Source organism: Sarcophilus harrisii, chromosome 3 (genome assembly GCF_902635505.1).
Source record: "Sarcophilus harrisii chromosome 3, mSarHar1.11, whole genome shotgun sequence".
Taxonomy (NCBI): domain Eukaryota; kingdom Metazoa; phylum Chordata; class Mammalia; order Dasyuromorphia; family Dasyuridae; genus Sarcophilus; species Sarcophilus harrisii.
The window spans coordinates 275,996,956-276,010,079 of NC_045428.1; the positions used below are offsets into that span (position 1 = coordinate 275,996,956).

General features: G+C 32.4%; 1 protein-coding gene and 1 long non-coding RNA gene across 3 annotated transcripts in view; one reads left to right on the forward strand and one right to left on the reverse strand.

Moving 5' to 3' along the window:
• The window catches only part of DCBLD2 (discoidin, CUB and LCCL domain containing 2), a 97,379-nt gene that overhangs the window by 31,869 nt on the left and 52,386 nt on the right, over nucleotides 1-13,124 (reverse strand). For both annotated transcript variants that reach the window (XM_031959553.1, XM_031959552.1), the window contains exons 5-10: nucleotides 13,048-13,120; nucleotides 11,979-12,112; nucleotides 10,611-10,651; nucleotides 7,223-7,435; nucleotides 6,075-6,199; nucleotides 1,311-1,461 (exon numbers count right to left, since the gene is read on the reverse strand). In XM_031959553.1, the coding sequence (XP_031815413.1) occupies nucleotides 1,311-1,461; nucleotides 6,075-6,199; nucleotides 7,223-7,435; nucleotides 10,611-10,651; nucleotides 11,979-12,112; nucleotides 13,048-13,120 (737 nt within the window). The remainder of the gene's footprint in view (nucleotides 1-1,310; nucleotides 1,462-6,074; nucleotides 6,200-7,222; nucleotides 7,436-10,610; nucleotides 10,652-11,978; nucleotides 12,113-13,047; nucleotides 13,121-13,124) is intronic.
• LOC116422362 overlaps nucleotides 1-13,124 on the forward strand; it is a 52,051-nt gene that overhangs the window by 4,124 nt on the left and 34,803 nt on the right. The gene's annotated exons all lie outside the window — the stretch shown is intronic.

Here is a 13,124-nt window from a genome sequence, read left to right on the forward strand (position 1 = left end):
CCAGAGATGGGAAAAGTGTTCTCACATTTTTAAAAATGCAGATTTCTAGTTTGCTCACTAATTGATCAGATATTTCTCATTTAGAGGTTTTAGGTTTATTAAGAATTTAATAAGCTTTTTGGTCAAGAAAACTTTTTTTCTGTCAAAAGTACAGGTACAAATGGTAATGCTATAAGAAAAAAGTGGTGTAGTTTATTCAAAACGTATGAATCATTTTACCTTCTTTTGGAAACTTCAATATTGCAGACAGAAACAAAAGTTGATGTGTAGGATATTAACTAAAAACAGAGAATGTTTTTCTATACAGAAACTATAAACTATACAAAAACATCAATTTCATTACTTTAGATTTCACCTCCCACTTTATTCCATGGTCACTTAGGATTTACTTGAAAACCAGGTATCTTGCCAAATAACCCTAACAGGGAGCAATTAAATGGGGGAGAAAGGCTGGTATTTCTGAAATCCTATTCCTATCGGGAATGGGTTAAAGAAGGAACAATTTATATATATTTATACACACACCTACACAGGGATAAGACACTCCAAAATCTTCAAAGAAATAAGAAGGGGAGAGAATAGGATAAAGCAGGGTACAGAAGAAGAATGTGTAGATTTATGGTCATGGGATAAGGTATGTAGGTAGATTAATGGGAAAGGGATAAAGTGAGAAGAAAAAGATATCCTTAGAGAGGTGATGGGGAAGGAGAAGTTAAATAATAACAAGGAAAACTAGCAGATGAAGTAAAGTAGAAGAGTAGTAGACATAGGAAAAAAGAGATAAAAAGCATATTATACACATATATTTGTATATATGGATAGGTATATATGTGTATATATTTATGAAAATATATGTAAACATGAAATTTATCCATGCTTAACTATAGCCTGTCTGGGGGAGGTGGTAAAGAAGAAAGGGGGAAAAAATAAAATAAAAAATGCGCAATAAAGAACAAAAGAAAAGCTACAAGGCAGCAAAAAAAAAAAAAAAAAAAAGATGGACAGTTCTGAACACAAAGTGTTCTATTATTATATATGCTTTCTTGGAAATGGAAACTTATTACATATTTTGAATCTTCTTTTATGTTCTGCTGTGCACATAATTTTTACATACAATTTACATAAAAAAAAACATTTTTAAAGCTCTTAGGACAAAATGGCACAATTTTACATCTGTTTAAGATAATGTAATCATAATGCCTTAAAACACAAACTTCCACTCCCTCTATTCCTTGGTAGGATTGATCAAAACAAACTAACAAAAAAATCAATTTAAATCACATCCAGTGCAAATATGTATTGTTCTTTACCTATAGGAATAAACTGACATCCAAGCAATTCCACTTTCATTGCAATTTTCAGGTGCCACTCTACGGGATATATTCTAACAAAACGCGCTATAATAGGTGGGATGAAATTATTGCGTACATCCTGGTGGTAGTCTGTGTTTCCTTGAAATACCTAGGAAAAAAACACAAAAATTGGCATTTTATGCCAATGAGAACCAAATGAATTGCAAAGAAATGCTAAGCATTACTATTTTTCCTATGTCCTTAATGACAGCTAACCAACAACTGTGACAATAACTGTAAGCATAACTTTGAAAATACACAGAGAATAAAAATATTCACAATAGCACTTTTAATAATAGCAAAGAACTAGAAAACAAAAAGTTGCCCATTGACCAAAGAGGATTAAGCAAGTATGTCACCAGAAGACTGGAATATTACAGATCCTTTCCAAATGACAGACAGGAAGAATTCAGAGAAGCATGAAAACATTCATATGAATTAAGGCAGGGTGAAGGCATAGAACTAGGAACACATCATGATTCCAATAATGTAAATGAAAAGTCAAAATCAAAACTTAACACTGACTGGACAATTATAATTATACCAAGATTGATTGGTTCACCCAAAAAAGATATAAAATGATTCACCTACACTTCTATAGAGAAGTAGAAATCATGGCTGGGGAACACTGTTGATACCATCAAACTCATTTAATATGCTGATTAATTCTGATGAATTGCTTTCCCCCCTCCCCCACTCTTTTTATTTATTTATTTATTTTTACAAAGGACAGTCCACTGGGTAGGAAAAGAGGGAAGTCTAAGTTTAAAACTAAATGTGATACAAAATGAAAAAATATGAACGAAAATGAATTTCTTTAAACATTGAACACTAATAACTGAGAAACTAGTCACATATTTGATAATTTATTTTTACAACATGAAATATGCATACTGTCTTCAAATAACTCAAGAAATTAATGAGAATTTTGGATTGGCAGGTTCAGTTACTAATTAGAGTAAGGAACCCTTAGAAGTAAAAATACAAATATGTTTACAATAGCAAGTTACATATTAATTTTAATTCTAAGTAATAGTTTACATAAAAAATCATGGGCAGAAAGAAATATGTTCACAAGCCTTTTTGCAATACTTCAGCATGAATTAAGAATGCTAAAAGTGAGAATTCACTCACATATAGTAAAAATTTGTCTCCCCCTACAGGAAAATGACAATCAAGGCACTCTCTCATGTTTTTTTAAAGATTTAATTGAAGGATAAAATCTTATTTCAACATTAAAAAGTGGTAAAGAACATATATCATATTGATACAGTTGACTAATATTAACAGATTCAGAAAAGCTTTTGACAAAAACACAAAAGTCATTTAGACCAAAAAACACTAAAAATATGAATTACCAATTTTTGTGATTTCTATCTCTACATCTCTCATAATTGTACCTTTCTGTCAACTCAATTCATTTCTAATTAAACTGATCTTCTAAAACAACCCAAAAATTAATAACCAACATTTATATAATATCTCCTACATTCCAAGAACTACTAAGTTCTTTATAATTATTAGCTCGTTTGATTTTCAGAATAACCCTGAAAAATAGGTGCTATTATCATCCCCATTTTGCAGATAAGGAAACTAAGGCAAACAGAAGTTTACTAACTTGCTCAGGACTTGCACTCCACCTGGATGGTATTATTAGGTAATCTAAAAATGGCCTATCCACTAATCTGTAGCAAAGACAGTCTACAACTAGCTGCAAGGAAAATTAGTTAACCGAGATGAGAACTAAGTTATGCACTTCTCAAAACTCACACATTCAATACAGAATAATAAAATATCTTTACAAATTTCACAAAGTCAAATAAGAAACTCACAGCACTTAGATTTCCCAAGATGTTAAATAAGGAACTCTACATTGTAGGGGACGATAGGGAGGAGAGGAACTAACCCAACTGGCCAGTTTCAGTTCAGTCCCCAGAGGGGCAGCTCCTCCTACTCCTACTCAGAGATATTGCAGTTTGTCCTTTGTTCTCAAAGAAGGCCGTGACATCGGGAAGGGGATGCCATGACATACAGATGAAGACTGAAGTGAGGAAGGGTGGCCAAGGTCACCTGCCTCACTTTCTCTCTCCAGAGCCATCTGGGCCAGTGACCAGATATAGATCAGGATATTGTCTCTTAAGGAAGGTAGACTCTGAGAGCTGGAAAGAAATTCAGTTGCACCAATATACATGATAATGTCTAAAATATATCTGATAAATGGGTCACCTAACCACTGATGAATCAGGATATCCTTTTATGTGCAGTATCTAGTTTTGTTTGTGTGTCCATCACTTAAAGTAAGCCATTTGGAAAGCATGTTTATTGTAAAAACTATGTCCAAAATGATCAAGTGCCTTGTATTGACTAGTCTGGAAGCCTTTTTTCTCAGGATTTGATTAAATTAAAGTACTTTTACTGAAGTAAATAATCAATGTTTATGACAGTATTTCTAAGAGCCCTGCTTAAATACTCCCTCCCTTTTGGTAGTAAAGGACAATAAAGCTGGGAAATTTAATTACGCCTTGAATTTAGTTTGAATTTCAATTTGAATATAGTCAGTCATACTATGTTGGTTGGCTTCAACTGTTTTCAAGGAAGGGGAAAGGTTTATTAAGAAGTGACAATGAGCAAAAAGTATCCATAAAACCTACTTTTAAAAACTAAAGTATCATACTTAAAAAAAATAAGAGAAAAAATATATATATACATATATATATATTTTTTATTTAATAGCCTTTTATTTACAGGTTATATGTATGGGTAACTTTACAGCATTAACAATTGCCAAACCTCTTGTTCCAATTTTTCACCTCTTACCCCCCACCCCCTCCCCCAGATGGCAGGATGACCAGTAGATGTTAAATATATTAAAATATAAATTAGATACACAATAAGTATACATGACCAAACCGTTATTTTGCTGTACAAAAAGAATCAGACTCTGAAATATTGTACAATTAGTTTGTGAAGGAAATCAAAAATGCAGGTGGGCATAAATATAGGGATTGGGAATTCAATGTAATGGTTTTTAGTCATCTCCCAGAGTTCTTTTTCTGGGCGTAGCTGGTTCAGTTCATTACTGCTCCATTGGAGATAATTTGGTTGATCTAAGAGAAAATATATTAAGAATTCCAATATGGGTGGCCAAAAACATGATTCTTGATATGTCAGAATCAGGAATAGAAATTACCCATGTTCAAAACACTTATGCCTACTTCTTATATTCATAAATTTCTATGGTATGGAGAAGAATTTTCAGAGAGAAAAATCAAAAGGGAAATGAATATAGATACAGGAACAAGGAATCTGAAAGAAGAAAAATGAAGAATGGAGAAAAAGGCTCTGGCATTGAGGACAGAGAGGAGCTGAGTGACTAACAGCAGAGTGAGGAGGGAGGTGGGAGCCCTGGGAGAAGCTTAAGGAGTCAGGAGAAATTTGGGGAGAAGCCTGGGGGAATGAGGAGAGAAGAGCTATCGATGGGACAGAAAAAGAATACTAATAATAATAATAATCATTCCCAAAAATTTGGCACAAAGCAGCACCCCTGCCCCAAATCATCAAATTGATCTTCTTACTGGAAAGGTCTGATCATGTCACCCCTCCAACCCCTAACTTCAATAGCTCTTTATAACTGCCCCCAGTACTCAGCACAATGTCGGTCACATTAATATAAAATCAGTAATTAATACATGCTTTATAATTCTGTTAATAAGCTAAAATTTTTGATTACCTTAAAAGATCCATGGATACATTCAGTAAAATGCTATAAATTAGTTAACTAAACAAAAAATCATATTAATCATTCTTTTAAGGATGTCAAACTCCCATTTACCAATTCTATCTACTAGTGACAAAAAATATAATGGAGCTTTTTCATTAATACTCCTCTAATCTGCCAAATCAATATGAAAAAGCAATAAGCCAACTATGTTCAACAGACAGATAATTATTTACTGGAAAAGACTTAAGTACTTGGAGTTATATAAGACTTGAGTTTAAATCCTAGCTCTGCTAACATAACACCTCTTAACTTCTCTGAGCCTCCAGCTCTAAATCCATAACAATAAGCCAGAAAATTATGATCTCAATTACTCTTGGTTTTTATTTTTCTAAAATATATAATTGTAAAGGCTTATTACAATATAAATTCAACTAGTTTTTGATTAATTACTTTAAAATTTTGTTAAAAACTTAGAAAAGTCATATATACAAACACATAAGTAAATCAAAATGCCACTTTTAAATTTAAGATCTTGATTATCACAACTTCAGTCTTTAGTCTACAAAATGGATTTTAAAATCCCTATGCACTACTATTTGGAATTTTCAACATAGTTCTACATAAATTTTTATCTTATTCTATATTAAACAGCTACGTAACTCAAAGAAAATAAATATTATTTAACATTTTGTTAACTAGCATATCATGCTGGTAAGGCCAAGGATTACCCAAAATGACCAGAAGAGGGAGATAGGACACAACATTCTCTTTAACTTTCTATGACTTTATCCTTAAATACATATATCAACCTATATTTTTACTTGTGCCAACTCAAGGAAATAACATTTCTGAAAAGGAAATAAATTAAACTTAATTTAGAAAGACTCCCTAGACTACTTCTGTTCTACGATTCTGTTCTTATAATTCTCCCTATTCTACTTCTGAATACTCTTTTTTTAGTTTGACATTATCTATCATATAATACATAGTAATAATTTTACCTTATCCTGTTCAATACCAGGTTCTCTGTATGCTGTCCACTTCTGTGCATCATCACTATAGAGGATTCTATAAGCAGACACATAGTAGTTGTGCTCTACCACAGTGGATCCTGTGGTTATAATGCCTATGAACAATAAGGTTTATTTTCATAAATACGCAACTTCCAATGATTGAAGTACTCCAACATTAACTAATGACTAACAGTTTTTTACTTATTTTTTGCAAACATCTGAAATATGAGTACTTTTAACATAAAAACTTTAATATGTTTGATATTGAATATTGAATATCTTTCTTTCATGAAGTTGGGAAAAACTCAGGCTGATAACAAGCTTAATGCTGTGTGTATTTGTGTGTGTGTGTGTGTGTTTCTGTATACAAGTAAAGAAAGATTTTGAGGGCTTTTAATTTAAGCAGAATTATGAAATATATTTCAATTATTACATCACTAAGAAAAAATAATAAAATTTAACAGATGTGATCATTCAATTGATTAACTGATAGTTTTAAGCATCAATGAAAAATAAACCCTTTCTCCTTTAACTCTGATACTTTCATTGCTACTACCAACAATTAACTATGACATTAACTACTAAACCACATAAATTGTTTCTTGATCATTCATCAATCTAGTTGCCTCTCCAGATATTTTTAATTTGTCAGTAATTATTAAAATATGATTCCCAATATTTGATACATATGTACACTAATAAAGGCTAAGATTGAATTAGCAGTTTTGATAGACACCAATTGTTGATTCACATTGAACCTGCAATTAAGTAAAACTTTTGTCTTTTTTACAAGATAATAAATGTTAGGACATGCCTCTCTAGTCTATATATAATTAAAATTTTGGACTTAAGGGCAGGATATTCTAAAGTGATTCCTGTTAAATTTCATAGTCAGTTCCTGCTTGTTCAGATCTTCTTGAATTCTATCTGGAAACAATGAATGTTCTTGTTATCCTCCTAGTATTGTATCAACCCCAAACTTTATATAAGCACACTTTCTTGGGCTTCAAGTCACTGACAAAATGCTAAATAATAGGGTCAAGGAGAAAACTGTCACATCACTGAAGTATTCCTTTCTATGAGAGTTCTGGAATATTACTATCCCAAATTGTTCTAAAGTAAGAGGAGTCACTTACCTGTTATTTTCTTTTCCTTATTCATATCTATCTGTAACCACTGATATTTATTAGTATCACTAGCAGCCCAAGAAATTCCAGGTTTTTTCAGTCTGGCCTTTTCAGGTTTCCAACTATTTGGCTGCTTTGTGTAATAGTCAACCCACACAGATGATGCTGTTATCTGAAAATCGGGGATAACTCCAGATTCCATTCCCAGTGTTCCATAACAGCCTCAAATTTAAAAAACAAACAAACAAACAAACAAAAAAAAAAACTAGATTTTCAATTGAAAGTGTGCTAACTGTAAGAATGTGAATTTTGGCTTACACGTATTTATATACATATATTTCAAACCTACAAGTTCCAAAATGTAAAAATCTAAGTTTCTATCCTACAAGAAACCTTAAAAGATTTATTTATCCAACAATAAAAATGTTCAATTCAATCAAAGCCTAATCACTTCTGACTGCCTCAAAAGTCATCTTTTCTTGAAAATGTTATATGAATCAGCTTATCACTCTTACTTTCTCCTTTATTTCTTATTCTTCATTAAAATAATTTATTATTAACTTAGAATTAAATACCAAAAGCTCACTTAAATATCTTATAGCACTTTACATTTTAAAAAAATTAAATTCAACAGATAAGTATTTCTACCAGTTTAGTTACCCACATTCTTTTTCTTTCAACTTTGCCTTTAAATCATCTTTATTTTTTCTTTTATAATATTTTACTTTTCCAAATATACATAAAGATAGTTTTCAATATTCATGTTTGTAAAACCGTGTTCCAAATTTTTTTCCCTCTCCCCTTTGCCAAGGTAACAAGCAATGTGATATAAGTTAAATACGTGTAATTCTTCTAAACATATTTCTGTAATTGTCATGCTGCATAAGAAAAATCAGATCAAAAGGAGAAAAAATCCAGGAGAAAGAAAAAAAAAAAAAACAAAAGCAAACAAACAACAAAAAAGGGGGTGAAAATACTGTGCTTTGATCTAATCTCCATAGTTGTCTCTAGATGCAGATGGCATTTTCCATAACAAGTCTATTAGAAATGCTTCGAATTACCTCATTGCTGAAAAGAGCCAAGTCTATTAATCATCATACAATCTTGCTATTATTATGTACAATGTTTTCTTGATTCTGTTGCTCACTTCATTTAGCATCAGTTCATGTAAGTCTTTCCATTCTTTTCTGAAATCAGCCTGCTCATCATTTATTATAGAACAATAATATTCCATTTCATTCATATATCATAATTTATTTTCAGCTATTTCCCAACTGACAGGAATCCACTCAATTTCCAGTTCCTTGCTATTACAAAAAGGGATGCTACATTTTTGCACATAGGAGTCCTTTTTCCTCTTTTATACTCTTCTTGGAATTCAGGCCCAGTAGACACATTGCTGGATCAAAGGGTATGCAAAGTTTTATAGCCCAAGTTGCTCTCTAGAATAGTTCAATCACCTCACAACTCCATCAACAATGCATTAGTATTTCAGTTTTCCCACATTCCCTTTTAACATGATTTGATGGTGAGTTAAGTGAACAAGACTTACAGGAGTTGATGCCGAGTTAAGTGAGCAGAACTAGGAGAACAATGTACACAGTAACAAGACTTTGTGATAATCATTTATAAAAGACTAGCTCTTCTCAGCAATAGTGATCCAAGACAATTCCAGCAGAGTTGGGATGGAAAATAGCATCCACATACAGAGAGAGAACTATGGAAACTGAATGTGGATGAAAGCATACTACTTTAAATTTTGGGGGTTTCTCTCTCTCAAAGTTTTTCCCTCTTATTGATTTTTCATTCATAACAAGACAAATTTGGAAATGTTTAAAATGATTGTATATGTACAATCTACATCAGACTGCTTGCTGATTGGAATGGAGAGGTAAGGAAAAGAAAGGAAAATTTTGGAATTCAATAATCTTACAGACAATGAATGAAAGTTATCTTTATGTCATCAGAGAAAATAAAATACTATTAAGTGGAAAAAGTGTGACCATACTCCTAATCCATCCAGGGAAACCAAGTAAATAAAGTCTATTGTCCAGTAAATGATATGCAGTTGGACAAGCTGCCCATTCAAGCAGTCTAGTTTGAATAAGCACTGCAGAGGGGAAATTATATCTCTTAGATATAATCATCACTCTTAGAACTCCAAACTGCTCATTCCTGTCAAGTTCATAAATGCAATGTCAATACCTTCCCAAGGATTCTATACAGTTGTGGATCACAGAAAATTATCAAACATGAATCAAATGTGCAGGTGGCTCAATATGGGTTGTAAGCAGGCTACAATATAATGTTAACAGCATCTTATGTATGATTACTGTTATTAAAGACATTCTTGAGGCATGAATGATTGGAAAAGGTGTGGGTTGGTCTTATTATGAAATCAAGAGATGACAGAATGCTAAACTAGCAGTTGGGATATAACAAAAAACACCAGAGGACGACACCTACCATGTTAGGTAGATCCCAATGGGACATATATTGAGAAGAATACTCAAAAAGATACTGAAGGATGAGGAATTATTGTACTAAAGGAAGTATTACAATCATTAGTGATATCATGGAGCCATCAAAGTGTATGTCTAATTCTGATTTGTTAATCAGAATTTTATTTCATGCCATAATTCCCTAAATTGTTTAATTTTCACTTACAAAACCTCATATAATCTTACTTCCTGCTCTTAAGTATTGTAACTATAGCTATAAAAGTAATGGGCCTCTGAATCCCTACAAATTTCTCCCAATTAATTTTTCTCTCTCAATTCTCAGTCACCCCATTAAATCTACCTATGTTTAGTGGTAGCAGTAGAAACAGTAAGATTCTTTGGAGTGGAAATTGCCTATTTGTTATCCCTAGTGAGTAGCATAGTGGCTGATATATAACATACATTTAATAAATGTTTTCTGATTGACCATAATGGGTGAAAACTTGTCACTGGTGAGGGAGCTACAGGGGAGATCTACAGTCACCAGATAGGAATAGTTCTCTGGCTGCAGGGCTCTCCATTAGGGATCTGGGTTAGGGGTAGAGGGAAGGCCAAGGATCAGCTTTAGCTTTTATAAATTTTTAGGGGTCTTTTAAAGTATCTTTACATTATGCAGAATGTCTATAAAGCAGGCTTCTTTTAATGTATGCATGTATGCATATACTTTTGATTTCTACATTTCATATTTGCATATATTAGTTGCCTGTGTAGAACAGGGCTTTATCTATAATTCTTTTATATTTTCCCTATTATTTACTCCTTGGTGTTCAAACAGCAATCTCTGCATAAGTGCTTAAAGGCCAATTCAATTGTAAGCCATGGCAAACAAATATAGGACTCCCAATTTGTTTAATTTTAAAATTAAAGTTAAATGTTAAAGTCAATAACGGACTTACCACTCGTTTTAAAAGTAAACAGACTTGAAGACAACTGTCCCCTACAGAAAACAAAAGACAGAACTTCACTTATTCATATCTACTCCAAGATAAACCAGGCTTTTTAAAGACAGATAATTTCCCAGTATACTTTCTATAACCTTCCAAAGGACAGTGGAAAAATGTTTTCAGAACAGAAAAAGGACTAAGTAAATCTGTATTATAGAGGAAACACAAAAGGGAAAGAAGACTGAATGCAACTGGGATTAAACATAATGTTTTCATTTCAAATAAAAAACTTGTTTTGGTAAGTTTGATAAGGAATTTCTATTTTTTCCCTTCTTGTCAAAAGGCAAATCTATTCATTCATTCATTTAAGAGGTTACAGACAAGATGAGAGGTATAATAGACACCAGGAATGGTAAATATGAAATAGATTTGGGAGAGCATTTAGTAAGGAAAGCAGTTTTAACAATTAACAATGGAAAAGGCAAGTTGCCCAGTAGAACTCATAATTAACCAGGAAGGAAGGAATATTCCATGAGATAGGAGTACATCATTGACTGGCAGGCTAAATCTGTACAATAGTTTAGCACTTTAAAAAGTTATCTCTAATAAGAAGAAAGACACTATGAGACATGGGGAAGGGAGTGAGAGGAATAACACCACAAGGTAGAATGATGGGAAGAGTTAACCCAAAAGGGCTTCAGCCAGATTTGTTTCAGTCTTTAATAATATATATTTTAGTGAAGTAATTCTTTATATGACAATACATAGGAAGACATAATTTGTATGAGGAAATTTTTTTGCACTATTACTGCCTAGGTCAAATTCTCCTGGTTTGTAATATTTCAAGGATGGCTATATCTGTATTTGAAAAAGAGCCAAGAAACTGTAGATATCACATACATGCTCAAAAAGGAATAACATGGTTTGGTATAAAATAGATTCGTCAAAAAAAAATATCAGGTCAAAAGAATACTGGCAAATGTCCAATCTGTCTTTCTATTTACATCAGGGGTTCTTAACCTGGACTCCCCATAGATTCCTAAAGGAGTCCACAGATAACTATCAGAGGGATTGTGAGCTTAGATAAGAAAAAAAATTATATCTTTATTTTTCATTAATCTAAATGAAATTTAATATTTCCTTCAATTCTGAATTTTCTAAGAATGGATCTAGTGGTTTAACCAGACTGCCAAAATCCATGACACAAAAAGTACAAAAAGATTTAGATAGATATAAAAAGATGAAAGAAGTATCTTACTCTAAAAGTGCCTCAAATGTTCATGTTATGAGCACTTGGTATGTATAACTTTGTTATTACTTAAAAATAAAACTTCTCCCACCACTCCCAATAAAAATCCATGACATAGTAAGAATACTTACACTACGGATGTGACGTTATTAGCCAAAGAACTTTCATAGTATGGTATACCTTTGCTGATTACCACACTGATCTGGCCACCCAAATTATTTGACACAACTCCTGCATGTATACCAGCCATACAAAGTGAGGATGACTTAGGGAAAAGAAAAGGAAAATACTCAAAATTAGTTTTCTTTTTATTGTTTCTGTTAAAAACCATTTATTTAGTTTATTTTAATCATTTGGCCTATAGTTTATAAAATATGGCAAATTTTCTCAATACTATGAATAATATATAGCTATATGTCAGATGAAATCAAATAAACATTTATTAAATGCTTGCCATATGCACGTACTGTCCTAGGCATGGGGTGAAATAGAGTGGAAACAAACAAAAAAGAGACATTTCCTGAGCTTATATCCTACTGGAAAGATACAATGTGTTGGCACCAGAAGTGAAACTTTAAAGGCACTAAAAACTCCAATAGTTAGTGAGCATTCCAAGCATATAGGACAGCCTGCACAAATATACTATTTACAGAAAAAATCTTAGGGAATAGTAAAAATAATATTTAATCAGCTTCAAAATACAGAGTGGAGATAGATTCCAAAAGACTTTAAGTGCCAAGATTTCTACTTTGACCTAAAAGCAACAACCTCTTAAGAAGGAGAGTGATGGATAGACTTTCCCTTTAGGAATATCAATCTGGCAGTATGGGGAAGATGGAATGGAAAAGAAAGAGAACAAATGGTGGTAGAGAGAGAACCTCTACAGGGCTACAGAAAACGTCTAGACAAAGGGTAGTGATGAACAGAAGGGGACAGATTCAAGGAATGTTCAAGGAATGAGAAACTGTGGCAACTGATTAGCTATGCAAAGATAAGTGAAAAGTCAAAACTTTGGTGACTAGAAGAATGATGCCATTAGCAGAAGTAAGGAAATTAAAAACACTAACCAATTCCTTAAAAAAAAAAAAAAAGGATTCATAAAAAAGCTAAAAATAGTATACCTACCTGTTCTAATTCTAAAAAATTAAATAAGTATATATGTAAAATAGAACTTTTAAATAAAATCTACATCCAACTTACATCTCTATATCCATGAGGAATAGTTCCAGAAATCTCAGCAAAAGGAACGAGGCAGCCTGCTGGACAGTATTTACTGC